This window comes from Melospiza melodia, chromosome 3 (assembly GCF_035770615.1).
Source record: "Melospiza melodia melodia isolate bMelMel2 chromosome 3, bMelMel2.pri, whole genome shotgun sequence".
NCBI classification, from domain to species: domain Eukaryota; kingdom Metazoa; phylum Chordata; class Aves; order Passeriformes; family Passerellidae; genus Melospiza; species Melospiza melodia.
In genome coordinates this window covers 43,661,775-43,684,020 of record NC_086196.1, presented here as the reverse complement: position 1 = coordinate 43,684,020, position 22,246 = coordinate 43,661,775, and the positions used below count along the sequence as shown (strand labels likewise).

At 40.6% G+C, this 22,246-nt stretch overlaps 1 protein-coding gene across 7 annotated transcripts in view; it reads right to left on the bottom strand.

The window, feature by feature from the left end:
- Positions 1–15,282: 15,282 nt before the first annotated feature.
- STXBP5 (syntaxin binding protein 5) overlaps positions 15,283–22,246 on the bottom strand; it is a 104,381-nt gene continuing 97,417 nt past the window's right edge. For all 7 annotated transcript variants that reach the window (XM_063151538.1, XM_063151540.1, XM_063151541.1 and 4 more), the window contains 2 exons: positions 21,709–21,929; positions 15,283–21,015 (listed from right to left, as the gene is read on the bottom strand). In XM_063151538.1, coding sequence (XP_063007608.1) covers positions 20,974–21,015; positions 21,709–21,929 — 263 coding nt within the window. In that variant the 3' untranslated portion in view covers positions 15,283–20,973. The remainder of the gene's footprint in view (positions 21,016–21,708; positions 21,930–22,246) is intronic.

Sequence of the window (22,246 nt, the reverse complement as noted above, 5' to 3'; positions counted from 1 at the left end):
CCTGGAGCCGTGGACTCTGTGGTTTTTGGAGACAGTAACCTTAGGCAGGAAAAGCAGCCTTGGGTCAAGGCTGTTCCCTACTTAATTATGTAAAAGTATTATGCTGAAGGAATCTCCCCCCTGCGGAGCGTCAGCTGTACTGATCCCCTAAAATTCAGAACAGTCCTGCCCATAAGCTTCCATGGCTCTCTTCAATAATGATTAAAGGTTTATAACAGTGTTCAGCAGGTGATTGATTAGAGATTTAGAGTTTTTTGGGTGTGCTGTGACAGATCTGGTGTTTTTTGGTTGTGTTGTGACGAATGCTGCAGTTTGTTGGGTCTTCTTTGAAGAAGAATTAATCTGTCCTGCAAGGAGCTGCCCATGACAAATCATCGAGGATGTGTGGGAACTTTTGGACTAAGATGGCCACAGTTAGTGAGCACGATGTGATCCTATGCTGATTTTGGCAAAGAACTGTAGAGAGAGAAGCAAGGAGGTGATCCTGTTGTGGTTTGGGAAAAAGACTTAAATATTAAGCAATGTATTCCCATGGTGATTCGGGAAGATGGCTGTAGACTTAAGAGAAATAAGATGGTGGAGTCAGGCAGACCAAGAGCCTGAGAGCCTAAAAATCCAGATGAGTCGTAGCCAAGCAGACCTGAGGACATAGAAGTCTGGACAATGTAGGAGATACCACCCCCAAGAAGAAGAGTGTTGGATATGAGGAGTGGACACTACCCACTTTTCTTTTTTGGTGCTTTGGAGCAAGCCCCGTGCCCCCTGTCAAGGTATGGCTGCCGGTCAGGGGGGACCCAGGGCCGTGCCGGGTTCCCCCTGAAGGGCAGTGTGTGCAGCAGGACACAGGAGTGGCATGATAGAAGTGGCAAATGGCACGGCCACAGCAGCAATAGCATGGCCCCTGAGGAGTACAGGGGGAGGTTTGCTAAGTCGCTGCTACATGAGCACTGGAACAAAAGCAACATGGAGCTCTGAGAGGCAGAGTAAGAGCTGCACAGACAACATGTAAGAGAAGCCTTCTAAAATTGTATAGTGGCCATCTCCACAGTAACCTGATGTGATTTGGGATTGGGCTGTAGGGTGAGGTGCAGCAGGAGATGGAGCCCAGCGTAGCACTGAGAGCAGCTGGGGACACTGCCTGGTCCGGACGTGACGGATTTTGACACCTGGACTACAGGTGAGCTGCTGGGGACACAATGGGAATAACATATCAAGTGAAGAACAGATTGTTTCATCTACATGGAAAACAGAGCAGGGCAAGAGAGACTTGCAGTGGCCAACTAATACAACAAAGAACTGTAAAAGGAAGAAGAGACAGCAGTTGGAGCTGGGAAGAGTAGCTCTATCATTCAGTATGGTGTATTTGTTTGCTGATGAAATTTGCATTTTGTTTGTGAATTGCAACTATTAATCTTTGATTAGGTATAAGTGTAAAAGTTAATATTCCATAAGCATAAGTGAAATCTTTGGTGCAAGTTATATTTTCGCAGTATTGTGTTCACCATGGCATGCCTTTTGCAGCTGCAGTGCTCTTGGAGCTCTGGGCTTTGTGGTTTTCAGAACCCTAACCTTAGGCAGGGCCCTTACCTTAAGCACAATCCTTACCCTTGGTGGGTGGGTAGATGGTGCAAGGGGTGAGGCTGCTGCCAAGGAGAAAAGTGGGGATGGAGCCATGTTGTGGCAGTTCTGTGTTTCCTTCAGCATGCCTTCCTGCAGTGTGCCTGGAGCTCTGGGCTTTGTGGTTTTTGGAATTCTAACCCCAGGCATAATCCTCATCCTACACTCATCACTGGGGTTGTGCAAAGTTTTGGGTTGGAGGTGGGAAAGGAGCACTTTTTACCTGGCAGCAGGTTCTTTAAAAGGATGGCTCCTGATTTCTGAGTGAGCCTTTTCATGGTATTTAATGTTAGAGAACACTGAGGATGTTAGGGAAAACAAGTTTTCTAAACCTTTTCTATTCAATTCTGCAAATGCTTATCAAGGATTGTTTATTTTAGGCAGAAAATTATTGATTTGGGAGGATTTGTTGGGGCTGGGAATTCAATGCCAGACTATGGAATGGGAGACAAATCCTGAATGTGGGAGGATTTGAAGAAAGTCAGATTGGCAGAAACTATAAAAGTGACAGGGTAGGAAACTAGAGAGGGAGCAGATTGCCCAAGAGGAGGGGGCAAAATCTGGCAAAGATACAGAGAATTTGGGGACAATCAGCAAAGCAGGGTTGGTATGATCCTATCTGGACCTTTTAAGCTTCTCCTAGCATAGAGAGAGGAGTGCATAGCTGAGAGGTGTGAGGTGCTGTAGGGCAAAAGGAGCAGCAGGAGAAGAGTGATGGGGACAGGCTGCTCTGCCCGGGGTCTGCAGTCCCCAGCAGCCCTCAGAGGCCAGCCCAGGACACTGGGATGAGCTGGGGAGCAGTGATGGGGATGCACACTGGCTGGAAAACTGTTGTGTCGGAACAGGGACAAGGAGAAAAGGTCTGCCTTGCAACCAGATCTGCTCCTACAGTAATCATATAAAGCAAAGCTGTTTTGCTGTTAAGTGGCTTACATTTTCACTTTTCAAGCTAGGAATCGAATCTATTCTGATCTGTTTGTCATGTTTCAGGTTAGCATAAAATATACAAATCTTATACACATAAAAGATAAAGGACTAGCATAATTTAACACCTAAAATACAGCTTCCTATCATAGTTCTCTGTATTTCTGTTCAACATTTGAAAGGGAAAAAAAAAATCACATATTTGCTTTAAGCTGGTATTTTTACCCACTAAGGATTTCCTTCAGAATAAGCCATGCTGACCCATCTGCCCACAGATCTCTGTAGCCTGAACTGGATTTTCCACATGTCATTATGCCATCATTTACTTAACTTGCTATAAATTTTTAAAAGTAGAGAAAAGGGAAATTGTAAATAAAAAACCCGCAACTTCTTTTTGTGGATTAACAGATGGTGGGGAAAGTTTGATAGAAAATGGACAGTGGACATTGTTGTTCTATCAACATGGTTTTCTGTTTCATGCAAACTCTGTTAAATTTGTTCTATTTAGAACAAATAAGGTCTAAGCTGCAGATGTATACTCCTAAAAGAGTATATTAGAACAAGTAAAGGTCCAAGCTACAGATGTATAGTCCTAGAAGCTGAATGAGTAATTATTAGCAAAATAAATAGTATGCAAGCTTGGGAATGGCAACCAGGTCATAGGAACAGAAATTGATCAGGACTGCAAACCCTTCAGCCTGGCACAAAAGAGACTTCTCTGATGAGTGTGACAAGAAGGGTCCTGGATGAAGTAAATTGGATCCAGGCTGCCTGTCTCCATTTTGCAGAAATGTGAAGTAGCTTCACAGATGGAAAGCAAGACGAAACAGTATGACCACCACACTACTTTGAAGACAACTCTAAGGAAGAAACCTCTCCTCACACAACCAACACATTCAGCTCTTGGCTTATGCATATGAAGTACAAAGCAGCTGTATGAGACCCCACATACCACTTTGGGTTGACAAATTTTACTTACACTGAGGGAAACTACATTTTTCAGGGTTGCTCCTATCAGGGGTGTAAGCCCCAGGAGAGTACAGCATTTATAGCACCACACCATAGAGATCTTGCTCTGAAATGCAGTGAAAGCATTTATTGAAATATAAAGTGCCTGTACAGTCATCTTCCTGGGGTCACAAACAATTGCTTTGCTTTACATGAAGACATAATGTAATGAATCAAATCCACAGAAACAAAAGAACTGGAGGCTACAAAGCATCAGTGTTGGAATTTGTTTATGAAGAAGTTCTAACTTTGCTTTTACTTAATTCATTGCAGTTTATTTTTTTTTTCTTTGCTTATAATGACAGTAACTTACCACCACAAGGAGGAAATCCAGACAGGTGTGGCATGGGCTGTGTTGTCCTTGACTGGTGTGGGAGGAGTTGGGCTGAGCTGACAGTGGTCCTGCCATTGCTGCCTGAGTGGGGTCCAGCCCTTCTTCCCTGCTCCTATCCTCCACGCCTGCCCTTCTCCCCTCAGCCTCACCAAACCATCTTCATCTACCATTTCAAATAGCAGCTGTGCTGGCACTGTAGCTTAGGCTTGCAATTAAATTGCAGGCTGAGATGTTTCATGAAAAATGCCATGGGAGTATGAATGATCCCAATGAAAACAGGACATCTCTAGCACAAGAGGGCTGCTGCTGCTTATTGGTGCATCAGGGAGATTGTTCCAGTAGTTATCACCTGTGATACCGTTTACCTGTTGTGATTCAATGAGGTCATACCTCCACAGACAGGAATCTTGATGATATGTAGATACCCAAGCACATGGATAGGTCCCCGAAAGCCATGCTCAACCCCACAGGTTCACAGCTTTATCAGTAAAAAAAAATGGCACTTAAGTGCTTCTGGAAATGCCCAAAGAAGCAAAGCTTTAAAGGTAAGCATGGCCTGATTTCCACTTATTTCAGAGCTTATTGAGGATCTGCTTCTAACTGCTCTATGACTGCAGGTTCCAGCATAAGATGGAGCCAGACCCTAAGTTTGCACTGCTCTGGATTTTCTTTAGCATTGTCTAGTTCTTTTACTGGTGTACAGAGGAATGCTAGCAAGCAAACTCCAGAATGATTCCCATATGCCCAAATGTTTCAGAGACCACACTAGGCTTGACTGGCACACTGCTCTCATTGTCCTCACAATTTGTTGTTGTAGAATTTGAAGAGTTTGAAATAATCACACTCCATCACATCTGCAGGGATGGGAAGGGAAACATCTAAAACTTTTCTTTAATGTTCTAAATGACTTGCAACTAACAAGTCACTACTTCACAGCTGGCATTAATGAATCTACACTCTGTACATCTTCTACTGGCCAAGGAGCTCCACCATAATGGACAAAACATGGAAGTGAGGGTGGGGTTGCATAGGGTCACTGGAATAACAGCACAAGCAGCTTTGTGAGAACATGGTCTGTTAATAAACGAGATCTGCAACCCAAATAAAATATCTGAGAAGACTAAAGCAAGAATGAAATATAATACATAACAATTTTGAAACATAAAACTCCACTTTTTTACCAGGGGACAAAATGTGATTTGTTAACACCCACAGTAGCTGTTCATAGCAGAAATACGTCAATGAGTATTGCTCATATGGAAAGGCAGCAGAACCCCTGTTTCAGCAAAATCTTTTGAGAAGAGGGTTTGTCATAAGCTGCTGATGTTACACAGTATCATATCCAAGGTGGTGAAAGACATCAATTTTTTTTTCTTTGGAACAACTGCCAGAGAAATACCTGATGGGTCAATGGCCTCACTACGTGGGGGGAAAAATTCATGGGCATCTTTTGTCAGGAATGTATAAGTAATTATTTGCACTTGCTCATTCTGCATGAGAGAAATTGTTTGCAAGTGAGCAATAGTAAATTAGGCGCTTTAAACAGTTGATCCTCTGCTGTCAGAAAAATGTCAATACAATGACAGTTTCCAGAAGCTAAGATTTGTAATAGAAATTCAAGCCCTTTGTGCAAAGGGCATTGGATTTAAGGATCTCATCTTTTTCTGTAGTGGAAAAATAAGTAAGAACCTTGTCTATTTAGGTAAATCTATATGCTTGATAAAAACTTTATAGGATTTTCAACTGGCTGTTAGATTTAGAATGAACCCATTGACGCATTGTTATTCTTACTCTTATTCTTAGCTGAAATGCTGGATTTTGCTAATGCATGTGGCTGGTTAATGGGGTCACTGCAGTATTGAAAGAATAATTTTCAGAAACAGGGTAAATTGTTTTCTCTGCAGTTTATTGTTACCATTACTATTCTGAGATGCATATCAAACAAAGTTACCTAAATTGCCTCAGAGAACCTCATTGCAAAATGATGGATTCCAACAATTTAGCTGGAAGGATGAGTTGCCTCATGGTCTTAACATGTTGCTCTGTGAGATGCCCCCTTCCCAGTTCAAGAAGCTTTATGGTTTAGTCTCTGAAAAAAGTGTTACAGTTGTGCTACTTCACCTTCATGACATCACTGTAACTATCGCTACTTCGACCAGACTTCCTATGTATTTTTTAAAATTTCCCAGGGCAAGAACAATTATGCAGATTATAATCATGGTTTTTACAAAATGCATTATAGAAACCCTTGTGAAGAAGGCTCCATGTAAAATGGAATGAAAAGACATAAACAGGACTTGATTGAGTCCTGCAGTAAAAACTTAGAGGATATTTTTTCTGGAATGCAGTTATATAAAAATTACTTCTGATTTCTGACTGAATGGCCTCTTACAATATCCAGTCATATCTGCTTAGTTGTTTGACAGAAATTTCTTTTATTGCCTCTTCCCCTTGAGATACAGTACATACTAAAGCCATTTTTAAAGTCTCCTTTCAGTACAGAGCCACCTCTTGCAGCCAGAAAGAGACAAAGACTCCAGCAAGGCCTTTCAGTTCTCCTCTCCCCCTGCCTGGGCTCACGCATTATAAGGTTGGCCTTTCTCTAACATTTTTTGTTGTTGTTGTCATACAATTTTATTGCAAATATCCAAGGAGGTAAATTGACAGGCAGGTGCATGTTAGGGTGATATTTCTCTCCTGACAACACTAGATGGACCCAGACATAGGAAACAATGTGCTATCATGAGATATTTTTGCTGAATATGACACTTTCAATTGAGCATCTTCAAGACTGCTTCAGCTTTAAATCTGAATTTGCCTGATATAACAAGGATTTGACATTGACCTTTCACCTGACAGTAATACATTTTTTATCTTTTAATAACATACAGTAATGCTGCTTTGTGATTTCAGGGAGCTCTTTGAGTAAACAAATCACATTCATTGCCTGGAGACTAACATGCCTTTCCAGAGTCTATAAAGATTAGAGATAAGCTGAAAGGCAGGCTTGAAAAAGTTTTTAGCCATCTAACAGAATATTTTTAGGAGCACACTGCTGCACCATTTAGAAATTATTACTTCTATTTTTTTCAAGGGACTGTTGTTTATATGATTTCTCAAATTGATTTCTCAATACTGTTTGATTCAAATGTACTGAGGGTTTCAGAGTGGGTCTTTATGCCAGTTTCTCAGAAAAACAAATGTTATGTGCATATACTGTCTATCTGCCTATGCTGAGCAAATTATTTTTGAACTCAAACTTCACTTTACAATTTCTCTTAAATTTCACATCACACTAAAAGCAATTCCCTCCAAATTCTGATTTACTCTCTGGTCATCAACTGTTAGAATGAGAAAAGCAGTCCCACTTGTGCCATCACGCCCACACCCCATGGCAGAAATGGTGAGGCCTGGAGAGTGTTTGGTCTGGCAGAAATGAGTCAGCGTGGGGAAGATCAGTACTACAGTGAAATACAGCTTTTAGACAGTGATGCTTTAAAACAGAAAATTAAGACACTTCCAATAGAATTGAGGACTTTTGTTTAAAAGGCATTATTGCAATGTCCAGGGGACATCAGCATTGCAGTGTGAAACCAACGCAGCATCATGTGCTGCATGCACCCCTGGGTCCTCCCAGCAGAGCACAGCACAGACTTTCCTCCAGACCCAATTTTGCGTGACAGCTGCCACTTACAGGGAACTTCATTTGGCAGCTGGTGGTAGGAATGAAATGTGTCCAGAACAGTAGGATGACAAAAAATTAATTAACTGTGGTTTAGCTTGGAAAATTGGCTGGATGAGGGGAAGCAGCAAGATTTGTTTGAAGTTTGAGGAATAGCCTCAGCAAAGTATTTCAGAACATAGAGGGGACACGTGATACTTGCAAACCAAGAAGAATTTCCAAATATGTGTTTAGGAGGTGAAGGCAGAAAGACACAAACACACACACAAAGGATGGAACATCACCCATATATATGTTTCAAGGTTCCTAATGAGGCTTTTGAAACTGTGTTCAAACTGGAAGGGAATATTTTTGTGTAGCACAGTGGAGAATAATTACTGGCAGATTGAAGTGAATAGCACATGCATTGTACCATTTATTTTATCAAATGAATTCTATTTGTTCCTTATCCTACAGTCTTGTAATGGCATTAAGTGATAATTCTGTGCTACCATGGGTAATCAGAATGAAAATTAGCCTTTTCCAGTTGAATTAATTGTCTCTATTTATTCTGCTTCCAATTCAGTTTTTAGCCATTATTTGTGGTCTATTTAAAAAAGATTGCATCTCTTCTGCAAAACCACTGTCTTCAGCAAAACCACTGTCAGAAATAAGAGCAGTTTTACAAAATCTGAAATAGTGCAGTGTTTCTCATTTCAGTTGGCTGTGCCTTCCATAGTTAGCTTTTGGCTTGAAAAGAAAGCCATTATATTCAGATAATAGTTTTCCCAGCCAAAAGCACGCATCATATGGAAAAAATTGACTGTTAGACTATAGCAAAATCTGTAATCTACACACAATGACATTTTATAATAGCAGCCTAAGCTAAGTAAAGGCATTTTGTTTTTATTTAAAAAAAACTCCTGAGAAACCACAGGGCTGATGTCTCAGAATCCAGACAAGCAAGCAGCCTAGTACCCCACTGTGCTTTTGACAAAAGCTGATTTGTTCAGTTCCAGAAAAGGCTGGGATGGTTCTATCAATGTGTTTTTACAATATAGCAAAGGTTGCTATCTGATACAGCTTTGTCTTGCACAGGAACTGAGTCCCATAATTTGTCAAGTGCTATTGATCAACCATTATAATTGCTAAATGACCCAAGGTTCACTTCTTTGCCATCAGACCTATGTAAAAAATCCACATGGCTGCTTTCATTATGTATGTTGGGGTAAGTTTTTCCTCTTGCTCTGCCTCTTGTCCCCCTCCAGGCAGGCAGTAATCACAAGCCTATGTAAAGCATCCTCTGAGAAACAAAATTTTCCCGGCAAACACAAATCACAGGTGAGGTGGATTATACAGGGTGCAGCATACCCAAGTGTTTGATTCGGTCAGACTTTGGGTGACCCACAGACTGGTGCTACTCTTCCTGTCCCTGGGGGATTTTCTCAGAACTTAAGAGAGGTGAAAGGCTGTATGCATAGCTGGTCCCTCTGTTGTACTCTGCTGGTTAGAGAGCAAATTAAATTGATGGGTAATAGCATGAGGTGGAAGAGTCAGAGAAGCCAGACCACATCTCACAGGTATCCAGGGATGCCCAGTGTTTGGTAAACATGACACTGGATCCCAGCAAGCCATTGAAGCAGCAACTCTCCCTACACAGAGCTTTTTCTTCCTGCCATCCTTGGCCCATCCCCTCCACCTTTGAACTCACCAGCTGCACACAAAACTCCTGTAGTGGCAATCCACAGGCTTTTCTTCTTCCTATCCCTCATTTGTCCAAAATACAGCTGAACCCTGCCTGGGGTCCAGCAGATGTGGCTGGGACCCTGCCCAGCCCCTCCTGCACTGGAAATTCTGTTCCTCCTGAGCCCAGGTCCCTCCAAATATTCTCTTCCTGTGTACTCCAGTCCCTTGTCCCCATAAGTGCAACCTGCTTAGCCCCAGGGGTCACCTCACCTGGGAGGGGGTAAAGAGCAGAGGGAACAGCCCTGCAAACTCTACACATCCCACCCTGCTGCCTCTCATTTCTCCTCCTTGTGGTATAACAGCATCTTCTTCATGCACCTGATGGGAAAACGGTGGCTGCTAGTGAAAAGACAAAGACTTGGAGAAACCTTCCTCTTCCACGACATACCTCCACTCCTGTGGCCCAGTGGCATTTGTTTCCCTGGCACAGAAAGCAAGGAAAACCCTCCCCAGTGAGCTGCCATGCTGATGCACAAAAAAAAAAAAAAAAAAAAAAAAAAGTGGAGCACAGGTTTTGGAAAAGGTTTTCTTGTACTTTACACAGTGATAGGAAGAGTTAATATAAAAAGTAGCTGAATGTGTGAATCTTTTAAGTGACTCGATCAAAGTAGAAGTTTGAGACTCATATTTTAGTTATCCAGGAGCTTTTAATGGGAAGTTTTACTACAGCATATACTGGTGACTGCATTACTCCCATGTGCAGAGGAGCAAAGGATAATGCTGTCGGGAAGATATACAACTTCCCATTTCCTATGCAGTAAATCATCCCATGTAGGAGAAGAGGTGTCTGCAATTTCAATCATTCTCGATGCCCTATAACATACCAGCACAGCTTTTAATTAAAACTATGGAGCAGGAAGGGCTTTTATTTCATTCCAGAGCAGGATGGGTGGTAATGGTGAGAAGGGGATGACTCTTTGCTTATTAACTTGCAATATTACCAGTACTCCTCCCATGAACAGCCATCTGGTGCCTGAGAACAACCCGACTTATTTTTACAGGGCACGTTCGCTGCTGCGTCTATGAGGCTGTTGCACATCCCACTCACAGAGACCTGGCAGTGAAGCTCAGAAACCTGGCATGCCCATGAAATCCCTGTCTCACAAGTCTTTAGCCAAAGTGTGACACTCCACTGAAAACGATGAGAATGAATCAATGAAAAAATCTGCTCCTGTGTCCCATGCATTATTGCTTGCAGGGAGCAAATGTCCCAAGGCACGGCAGACCTACAGAACAGCAACTGTGAGGCCAAAAGTAAGTGTGCTCTGCAAACCAATTTCTTTGCACCAGAGGGTGTTTGCATCTGCAGTGCTCTTTAGACAGATGTGGCCCCATATCAGTTCACTGAAGTAAGCTGCATTAAGAAACATTGCTTGCCAGTTATTTTGGCCTTGAGCAGTGGAGGGTAGGGTCTTTTCTTAAAGAAAAAGATCTTTAAAAATCAAAGGCTGTATCTTCATATTCAGTTCACAGCCACCTCGGGAAATCTCGGGCATCAGAACCCCAGTGTCAGACAAGCCAGCAGGACCACACACCTCCCACCATCTGCAAGGGACAAGAACCCCACTGGCGTCCCTTTGAGGAGGACAGAGATTCTGGTCTGCAGTCAGGGTCTGCCAGGACTTCAGTGTCAGACTCTGGTTCTCAGTTTCTCTCCACCAGCAGAAGAGCCTTGGGGTCAGCGTTCTCCTCATCCTGGCTGCCAGACATATTTGAAGCCAGTCACTCCTGGGCTGTCACAAGCCACAGGTCGGCCCCAGGTGTGACTGGAAACATGTGGCCCATGTCTGATAGTGTCCATATGTGAAGTGATACCTGGGGTAACATGGGTCCTCTGGTCAAGCAGGTGTCTCCTCAGGCATTATTTCCAGCTGCTCTCTCCAGGTGCTGGCAATGGGGCTGCCTGCTGCCTTGTGGGACCTTTTTTGTGCCCCTCTTCTAAAGCAAATCCTGTTGTACACATCTCCAGGACAAAACTTCATGCCAGCGCTCACTTAGATGCTCTCCTCCAGTTCTGACAAACACCATCCTACACAACACAGCCACAGAGGTAATGTCAGAGCTGGCTGTCAGGCTTTTGCTGCCTTCCCTCTTGAGAGCAGCAAATGCAAGCAGCTTGTCTCCATGTCCATTGCCTTCTCAGCACCCTGTCCCCTCCAGAGCTATCGCTGCTCTTTCAGTGGCATGCCAGGTCTCTCATGATCAGTGAACTATGCCAAACACTACCACTTCTGGTTGGGTTTTTCAAACAGTCCAACTTCTCTTTTTCCATGCTGTTTATGTTAGGGAGCAGCTCCCTGTAAATGCACAAACTGTCACTTTTTCTCATTTAAAATGCATTTTTAAAAGACTTTCTTTGGAACAATAGCTGCAAAAATGTGTCAAGAAGAGAATCGGTGCTGTGCCAAGCAGCTCAAGCCTCTTGTTTCTGCCTCCTTACCTCTCTGAGCTATGCTGCAAATTCTTTTTCCATGCTGAAGTCTATGGGACCATGAGCTCAGATCCACATACTTCCCATGTTTTTCCATTGCCTGGAACAATCAGGTAGTAGACCAACGATAGTAGCTCAATGATAAACCAAGACATGCAACTCACACTCTTGACTGAGAGCAAATTATTGTTTATTAGTGCAAATATAAAGAAATTCCTTTAACATCTACAGGAAAAATGGTAGGTAATTGCTTCCCATCAGTCCAGTGGGGGAATACAGCAAACCACCATTATTCACATAGGCTTTGCCTTTTCCCCAGGTTAAATCAAAAGGAGTGGGGTTTTCAGGCTAGAAATTTGCTCTCCAGGATGTGGTCAATGTCTCCAGGACATAGCCAATCCCTGTCACCTTATACTTTGAAAGACATCTTGGTGGTCTGAGTTACAGCCCTCACTAAACTCTACATTCACTTCAGCCATGTCCACTCCTACTGTTGAAATACTCTGAAATAGTGAAAGGCCTCAGATGCAATACTCCCCAGGTCCAACATGATGCAAATCCCAAGAGCTGCACTGTTCCCTGCAGAGGGCACAATAAGAGATTTCCTATTGCTCCTTAGGCTATAATCTGCTAAATACTTTGAAGTAGTTGTGATACTGGTGTTGGAACCTCATAGTTCCAGCCATATTTAGAAATTCTTCAGTTTTCTTTACCTGGAGAAAGTTTGCATTGGTGACTACAATCCACATTGGTGACTACTTGCCAAAACTGGTTCATGCAGCATAACTAGACTACTGGAGAGAAAGAAGCTGCATACAGAAGAATCCTAAAAAGAGCAAGGAATTGCATGTCAGACATAGACCCAAACCAACTACTGGCCTTTTAAAAATGAGGGAATGTGGTAGAAGTCAATGCAACTTTTATAGATCTTACTCCGACTACAAATTATATTTTAAAATGTGTAAAAACAAGTTTTCTAAAGGGGTTTACTGAAACAGTAAAATAAGGAGCTAATTTCCAGAATGTTTTGAAAAAAATCTGTGAAGTGGTTGGGAACTCTCAAACCCAACCAATAACTGCTCTGCTAGAGACAAAATGGGAGGTAAAGGGCCTCTAAGTTGACAGCTAGAATTGACTTTGGATTCAAGCATACTTAAAAGAAACCTTGATTCAATGACCTTGATTAGTCCTTTTTCTAACCCTTTCATATTTAAAAAGGAAAAACACAGCAGTTCTTCCTTCTATAAATTTATAATAAGTTCTGACATACATCTTGAACAACAGACATGCATACTCAGTGTGAAGACAGCAATTCTAAGGAAGAGAAGTCTCATGAGACCTTGGATGACTGTGCTGAGACCTCAGAGATCCTGGAAGAAAAAGCACCACAGTGGGTAGGTGATGCTAGCACTCAGTTAAAAAGTACTTGACTCAAGTGGTGCTCAGAGAGTTGCAGGTGCACAGGAGAATTAGGGGATACCAGCTTGAAATTGTTTTCTGTTCACTCTCTTATGGGAGACTGCATTCCACATTATTCTTTCCAGAAGTGTCTTGCATCACAGAAACCAGAATTATATCAAATTTCTCATTATGTCTGCTTAATTAGGCAGAGGAGTTCCTAAATTTATCAAAACATAAGCACAGTCTGGCATTTTGACTGCAAACCCCTTCAAACACTCAACTCTCAAACAAGTCCTGTTTGCACTGAGACTGCAGCAAGATACAAAAATGCAGTCACTTGCTCCAAAACACCTCAGCCTTTCCATTTTTGTCTTGACTGTGGCTTTGCTGGAGTCCTCCATCAGTCCTTCTGAGCAGTGTTGGAATCAATCAGCTCTAAAGGAGTGTTTGAGGCTAAAGGAGTGTTCCCCAGGTCTCAGCAGGGGCAGTAGGGGTGGGTACAGCTTCTTCCTTCTGGGCAGCCTGTACACAAAGCCTTAGCCCAGATTGTCTCCTGTGGCTGGCAAATACAGAAAGCTACAGCAAGTTTGTCTGCTGCAGCAAGTGAGCAGAGGTCTGCTGCTATAATGAGTTGCATATGCAAGCCCCCAAGCCCTCAGTGAGGGAACATTAATTACACATTGTGAAAAGTCAGCCAGCAAACTAGGAGATGAGAAACTGGGGCTTGCTGCCATCCTGCTCTTGTGGGCTCACCTCCATGCAGGACTGTGTGGGAAACATCCCATTTCCTCAGGCCAGGCTGGGATGCCTCCTGCAAGAGGAAGCAGACAGTGCCTCTTGCTTGGCTGACCCGAGGCCAAGGGAGCAGTGCAGGTGCACAAGGCAGGAGGAGGGAGCAGGCAAGATCAGGGATACCACTGAGCACCCAGAGGCCAGTGGGCAACAAGGAGGGGCTGATTCAGTGACCCGGCCTGGATGAAAATTCCCAATTTAAAAATCAGGGTTAGAAAAGTGCTGATGGGCATATAATCCTATGTCTGTAGGTATTAAATGCATTTAATTTACAGTACCTTGGCAACAAAACTGTTGAAGCACATGATGTGCAAAGGAACCATGTTTTTAATATAGGTCTCATCAAATCCTGAGTTTCACTGAATGAAAATGCTTCACTTTGCAACCTCACTCTGGTACTCCCCTCTTGTCAGTCCATTGGTCTGTGCAGTCCTACAGTACCCATAAGAAGGAGCTACTTCTCCTGTAGCTTTTTTACTTTTATTGGAAACTACCAGACCTAGTGAGTTACTGGAGGCGGTGTGACAGGTCCAAATATCTTGAATCCAGTTAAACTAAAGATTAAACAATTTTTTTCATTCCTATGCATTATCCTTTTTATAACTCCAAGCACTGCAGAGCATCCAGTTCATTATGTGTAACCATCAAAGAAAAAACAAGTCTGGAACTAGCAGACTTTTTCCACAGATGAAACTATATTCTCACATACTAAAACAACCAACATGAAATATTTTGCTATTTGTCATCAAGAGATCCAAAAATTTCTCCAAGGTACAGCAATTTCACTTCTCAGATTTACTGCCCAAGCCTCTCTTCGGATTCATTATTTCCCAACCATTGAGAGAGTATGTTTACAAAGCCAGGTTGTTTGTATTTCCCTCTCTCCCCAACAGTAAAAGATAGCAAATTTAATAACACTGCAAGCTAGAAAACTGCTCTGTGGCAAAGCTGAGCCTCAGTCCAAGAGAACAATCCATCTGCTGTACTGTAAACATGGCAAAGAAAAAAATACCAGTTTCATCTCTTCTCCCCTTACACGCTGGATTTTTCATTTAATAGACAAAATGCAGGTACAGAAAATACTTTGCTTTACTGAGTCTGTACAATGAATGACCTTAACTTTTCTGGTAACTTAAAAAGATAACAGGACTCCACATTTTTACCATCAGTATACACATTTCAGAACGTTTTTCATGTGCTTGGGGACATCACTGCAGATGAAGCATTTCACACCTCTCAGGGTCTTTCAGGGCTGTTCCTCATCAGCCAGGCTGGCTGCTCTTGCTGTAAAGCACAACTCACACCTACCTGCTGCTCCAGCCAGCAGAAAAACAACTGGTCAGGAAGAAAAGGAGTAAGCTACACTCATTTCAGGAGAGATTTGAATAGTTTATTTTGCCCAATCAAGAGCCCTTCAGCATAATGACACATTCATATACACATATATGAACATTTTTTTCTGAAACATTAATGTATAATACATTTTAAATTTAAAATACCAGCTGCACAGGTATTTTTATTTACAAAAATATTCCATACTTAATTTTTAACTTCATTATGATGACATAGTTCAGTCCAAGTACATGTAAGTAAAATAACTCTATGCAATCTAACATAGTTGAGTTTGTAACAGTACAGTTTGCAGTTCATATGAAACTATATTTGTAGACAGATGGATTTGCAACCCTACCTAAAAATGCATATTCCAGTAATCATCCTCAGAAGAGCTAGTGGGGCTCAGCAAGACTTAACTGAAGAATAAGTTGCAATGAACATAAGGGAAAAAGAAAACACTCATGTACACACTAACATATACAGAAACGAGAACTGCTACACATCAAGCATGCTTACCCAGGAGTGGGCAATGTTAGAAAAATTTACGGATGTATTTTTTCCCCCATGGTGCTGGTACAATGAAACAGCAGCATAACTAGAAAGCAGCATGTTTTCCTAGTTCTAACCACTACAGATAGCAGAGCTCAGGTCTAAAATAACACAGTACTGCTTATTTACAATTCTGTTTTAAAAGGGAATATTTAAAACATGTTCCCACCCCTCTCCCTTTCCATCACCTATGACTGAATGGTAGTGGTAATCCACATACAACTTCTTACATGTTTTCAACTGAAACAGTTTAACTTCTAGTTATTTGCCTGGTTAATATGGAACTTAGGTACTAACAGAAAAATACAAGTGTCAAAGTAACCTACAGCTGTAGGTTAGCTTAAACGTTTCTAGGTGCACATGGAAATTCTAAAAGATACTGACTGACATCTTCCATTTTGATTGTTTGGTGTTTCTGCCTCATTTCTCTTCCTTTTTTTCCACTTTTAAAAAATTAATGCCTACATCTTTAAGTCTAAACTTTATAAGGTGGAAAAGAACCCAGAAACAGTACACTCATCAGATTTGAAACAGTAATAAGGTAGATATATAGCACATTTTTATAATGGGCTTAAGAAGAAATCGGCCCAGATCAGCTTTTCAATGAAAACAGAAGTAAAATTGGTTTAACTGATTCACCTACATTACACCCTTTTTTCCCCTGATTCTGTTCACTTCCACCCCTCAAGCATCATTAATTTCTGTCTACAGAGTATTTGAAGATTTTGTGGTAGTAGCAAAGTTATCAACATCCACCCAAAAAGACTCAAATCAATTACCCAGGAAATTGGCTGGCACGAGGGAAGATTGAAGTGACCAGCTGCCCTTCTACCTGGAAAGGGAGGCAAGGCACTGCAGTCCCTCCCTCCCACACTGGACTGTCTGCAGTCAGTGCCTGCCCAGACATGTTAAACTACAAGCAGAAAGTAGTGGGCACTTCAGCCACAGACTCTCTAATTTTTCCAACACGTTTCAGACACAAAAAAACCCCAACAAAACAAACCCACATAAAAACCAACCCTGATTTACATGTAAAGAGCTGATGTATAATCAAAATACGCAAATTACTCAAAGAAAATGTTTATTGGACAAACCTCACTTCAGTTTTGGAGAATTTTAAAAGTTCAAGAAATAGAGCTGAAAAAAGTCTCTCATGTGTACCAGAAAAAAACCCAAACCATAGAAAACCAGTCAGCCACAGACTGCAGCTATTGAGAAAACTTGAATATTAGGCTAGTTCCCTATCGTCTTGCTCCATACTTGGAGAATTATTCAAGGAAGTTCATAATGGGAGGTAAAAATAACTGATTATTTTCTGCAAAGCAAAATGGGCTATTTGTTTTAATTGCTTAGTAATTGTATCATCTCGATATGAGATATGAATGTATTCATAAGCTTAAAACAACTTCTATGGATAATATACATACTTTAAGTACTTTGACTTAAAACTTGAACACAAGTCTTTTTAAAATTAAAGGTAGAAGTGTACATATAAAAATTATTTAAAACTAAAAGTATATTCTTAAGCAGTATGTATAAATATAACAGATTTCTTTTGTATTATCTAGTAACAAATGCGAAAGTGTTGCAGTAATTTATAAACTGAATGCTGACACAGAATACGTGCCTTTCATTAAATTCTATATTGTATATACATCTTTTTCTAAGAAAACACACATTCTAAATAAATCACATAATTAGCAAAGGTGCCTGAAAGTAATCTGTTCTAAAGTCTTTATTGAACATGTGTGTTTATATACATATAATGAACCTGAACTGCACAAATGCAGAAACAAAATTAAGGAATAAAATACCATGATTGAATTAAAGTGCAGGAAAAATTCAAGTTTAAAAGTTCAGGTAAGATCAGTGCCATTAATTAAGCAAAAATGAAAAATAAAAGAAACAAAAACAATGAAACAAAAATTCCCACCCTTCAAAAAAACCCAAACAAACCAAAACAAATGAAATTAAAAAAACCAAAACCAAAACATAGAAAGGAAAATAAAAGGAAAACTAAAAGGAAAAAAAAGCAAATGAACTTGCTTCCAAAAATCCTCCTTTGGATGTAGCTTTCCTATCTCCTGCCATGCAAGTACCACCTCAGGCACAAAAACTTTGCATAAAGACAGACAAAGAACACAGCTATATATTACTCTACTTTATAACTGACTGTTTGCTGAAGAACAAATCACTGGAGATGCCTGTGGTGTAACATTTTCAGACTGATTTGGAATACACACATATTTACACATACCAGGAATCAAAAGTTACGATTTGGCAGGACTAAGGTGAAGAAAAGTTTCTTCAGTTTACAGTTTCTAATGAGACACACTACATATAAACAGATAGGTAGCAGCAGGTAGTTTCTTACTTTCATTTAAAAAAAAGTAATAGCTCAATTGTATTTTTTTAGTTTTCCAGACACTCTAAAAAATGTCACACAACTAAAATGCTAGTGAAAAAACCAGGGGTGCTTCCCTGCAAGGATTTCAATACACTTTGCTGTACAAAAGGTGCACCACCAATAGCACAATAAGATGCAATGATGGGTGTGTGATCGCCTTCCTTCCACTGGGAAGGAAAAAGTAACATTTTAGACTAAAATTGTACATAGCCCCTTTTATTGACCAAGAACCATTTGTGTATTTATCTCAAGAACAACCATGCCATTATTCTTCCTATCTAGAAGCATGCCCTGAACACAAGCACCAGAAGAGATTCAACTACAATAGATTCTTTAACACCAAATCAGCCGCTACTCCTCTGGTACTGCCAGATGGTCTCTCATTGCCTCTGATTATTTTGCTTGCTGGTGGTTGTCAAATACATCTTGATGAGAAAGTTAAGTAGGCTTTCCTTTCAAGCCAAGGTCATCTTCCATTGATTGATACCATAATTTGTTGAAGAATACTTTTGCAATCCTCTCCCCCAGAGCCTGACCAGATTAATTCCCCAGTATTCTGTTGCCCTGAAATGTACTTCATTTTCAGCAGGTCAAATAATAATGAGTCAACTCAATTTATAAATGTGAGACAAGGAAGGGGTCAAGTGTCAGCTAGGGTGGGGTTTTTTGGATGTGGTATGGATAGTGGTTTATCTCATTTTCTTCTACCTGAATGTCTCACAAAATGGTGTTAAATAGGCATTAATTAGACACTAAAAAATAAATTAACATGCAGAGGCAAATATTGCATGGCAAACTGAGTTAAGTAACTCAAGTAAACATTGCCTCAGTAGCTATGGGACAGACCTATCAAGAAATCATAATACTGCTTGTTTGAATTGTCACATTGTTATTTTTTAAGTCCTTTGAGCAGTGGGCATAGTAGACCATGCCCTTTTACTGACAACACAATTCAACTGTCTTTTTAAAATGTTGCTCTACCTAAAGTGAGAACATGATCAGTTTGTGCTTCAAAGCCCGAACATATTTTTCTCTCATTTGAAAAGTGATTTAAGGAACCATAAGTAACTTCAATATTTTGCATCCTTGAGGTGTTTTGTAAGGTGCCTTATCTGTGTTACTGCAACATCACTTCACAATACAAATATAACCAAAGTTTTGCTTTGGGAACATTCAGGAAGTTTGTGAAAAAAGTACACAAAATGCAATGCTCGGAGAGGCAAACCTAAGTGATTAATTTCAGACAATGTAGACCTATCAGTTTCTAAGTACTCCCTTTTATAAAACAAAACGAGTCAATGACTATTCCTCATTTGAGAAAAAATGTCTAAAGGAATTTTTGAAATGCAAGCATTTATTTTAAAGAATACTCTCTTTTAAAAAGAGCCCTGGTTATTCACACTGATACAGCTTTAGTGCAGTAAGCCATTAACAAGTTAGTTCAGCTGTATTATTTATCTCACCCAAATAGAACATTATTTCAGCAATTCCTAAAGTTTTTATGCACACTTTACCACTGCATACAATGAAAACACTGCTTTAGAGATTAAATCCAAACTTTAGGACAAATGCCTTTAGTGCTGCATGGGGCTGAGACAGGTACTTGTAAAATAGCACTACTGGCAGAACTTAGAGATTGGCTAAACAACATACTGACAATTATCAAGTATTAAATGCTTGCTTGCCATTATTCATGCATCAGCACCTCCATGGTGTGGGAAGTTTGAAAACCTGAGTCCAAGGTTATCTGATTTCCTAGTGAAGGACTAAAGGGGCATCTCGAACTTAAGTCTTGAGCAAAACTATCTCAGCTATTTCAATTAATGGCTGTAAAGATACATTCTGTTAAACATTTATAAAAATTCACAGCATGAATGGAACCCACAGCCAATTCTAAATGTTACACAACCTGAACCAATAACTATTTTTGGCAAAAATAATATTTAACTGAACAGAAGTTGAAGAATTCTTACCACAAGGAAGATGTTACCACATTTCACATTGCACAGCCATAACACAAACGAAAACTCCCAGCATGACACATTCCAGTCATATTATTCACTTGACTTTTTAATGCAAAAATTACGTATTCTTTTGTTTTGCACGTCACAGAATATGATGTGAATACAAGAATACTAGATCAGGGGTCCAAGAAAAGACTATGCACAGGTCAACTATGTATACAATTTTCAATAAGAAATCTTCCAAGCTTCCAGCTTTTTAAATGAAAGAATGACAGGAAACTTCAACTCTTCTTCAACAATAATGGTAAATATAGCAAGTCCTAGAGAGGGCAATTGTAAGTCAGCTGCTGTCCAGCAAGACAAACAGCTCGATTCCAGCTCTTGGACCCCTGATTTATTGCCTCTCCTTACAGGAGGGTATAACACTGGCAGCAATTACAATAGCACAAAAACTTTTGGCATATGAAATATTAACACAGGATTGACCCTGCATTGCCCCTGCCCATCTCACCACGATTTCCTTTTACTCTCTTTCCCACATCTTCCAGCTACCTTCTCTGTTCCAACTTTATGCTAACCAACAGCTAAGAAACACTCAAGTTTCTTTTTTTGTGTGTGTTTCTTAGATATAAAGCTCCTCAGTTAAAGCCAGGACTGAGGTAAAACAGTGTGTCATTTGTGCTAGGAAACAACAGTATCCGATGGTGAATACTCCTTTAAATATCAGTGGTCCTGCCAAAATTAATGAAAAAACAAGATTTTTTCATCAGGACAAAATTAAACAGATGTGATTGATGAGAGTCATCAGAACTGGTACCACTTCTTGTCTTTGTACTTCAACATCATCTAAAAAAACAACAAAAAAATTCTAATTACTATTTCTGTAATGTACCAAAATGTACAATGACACAAACAAATAATATGCTTTACAAAGCAGCATGAGAAAGAAAGATTTTAGCAAGGTTGCACACATGTCGCTGAACACTGAGCATTTAGCATGATGAATTGTCTAATGGTAACATTATTGGTGGTGAGCTAGCCTCAGAAAAAGACATTTTAGGGAGAATGGGGAGGTTGCACAGGAGTTTAGGGTGTGGAAAGAAGTTGGCATGAAAATGAATGAGAACAGCCATTCTGTGGAAGTCACTGAGGACAAAAACAAAGTGGCACTCAAAGGGTTTGCATACAACAGGACCTTTCTTAAGGACAGCAGGAATCTGACATAAAACATTACTCTTCTCATTAATTCAGTGACAATAAGCAATTTTTACAGTAATGGGGATTGAGTTGCACATTTAGAAGCTTGCATGCCACTCCAGCAGACTGCATGCTCTAGAGCAATGTGCTAGGAGACAAGGCTGTTTCCAGTGAGTACTTAATTGTTAGGAGTGACAAGTGATGGATGAAAAGGAAGTATCCTTTATCAATGATATTGCATGCCCTTCAGATACCTCTAACATGCCTTTGGCAGAACTCAGTCACCTTGCAGAATTTGCATTTATGTGACAATCAGTTTAATGTTCAGTTTAACATACTCACCTCATGAGCATGTTTTGAGAAAGAATCAGCACTGTAAAGCATAGCTGCAGTTTTCTCTTCCAGTTCTCCCAGTTTCTGTCCTCTTTCATCCAGTGCCAGCCGGGCTCGTGCCAGTTCACCAACTACACCAGATGCTGCTCCTTTGACACCTTCGATACCCCCAGGTCCTGGAATATGCTGGGCAAGACTCCTTGATGCCTTCCCAGATGCTGATTCTCCAACTGGAGGCATTTGCAAAAGCAGCAAATACAGAATAGTAAGTTTTTCTATCATTGCGACATAAATATCACTGAAACGAGTTTATCTAGTGGTGTAATTTCTTTGCATGGAGACCAAACAGCTTATTTTGGGTATGACTAAGCAACACTCACTACTCTATGTTAGCAGATGTTTCTACATTAGAACTGAGGCATTCAAACATATTCTTAAGTTTCCAGGTAGTTTATAAAACTGTAAGCTCTTCACAGCTCAAGTGTGAAATTAGAATTCTGTTGTTCATCAATAAAATTGTTGAAAAAACACTTCACCAGCACAATAT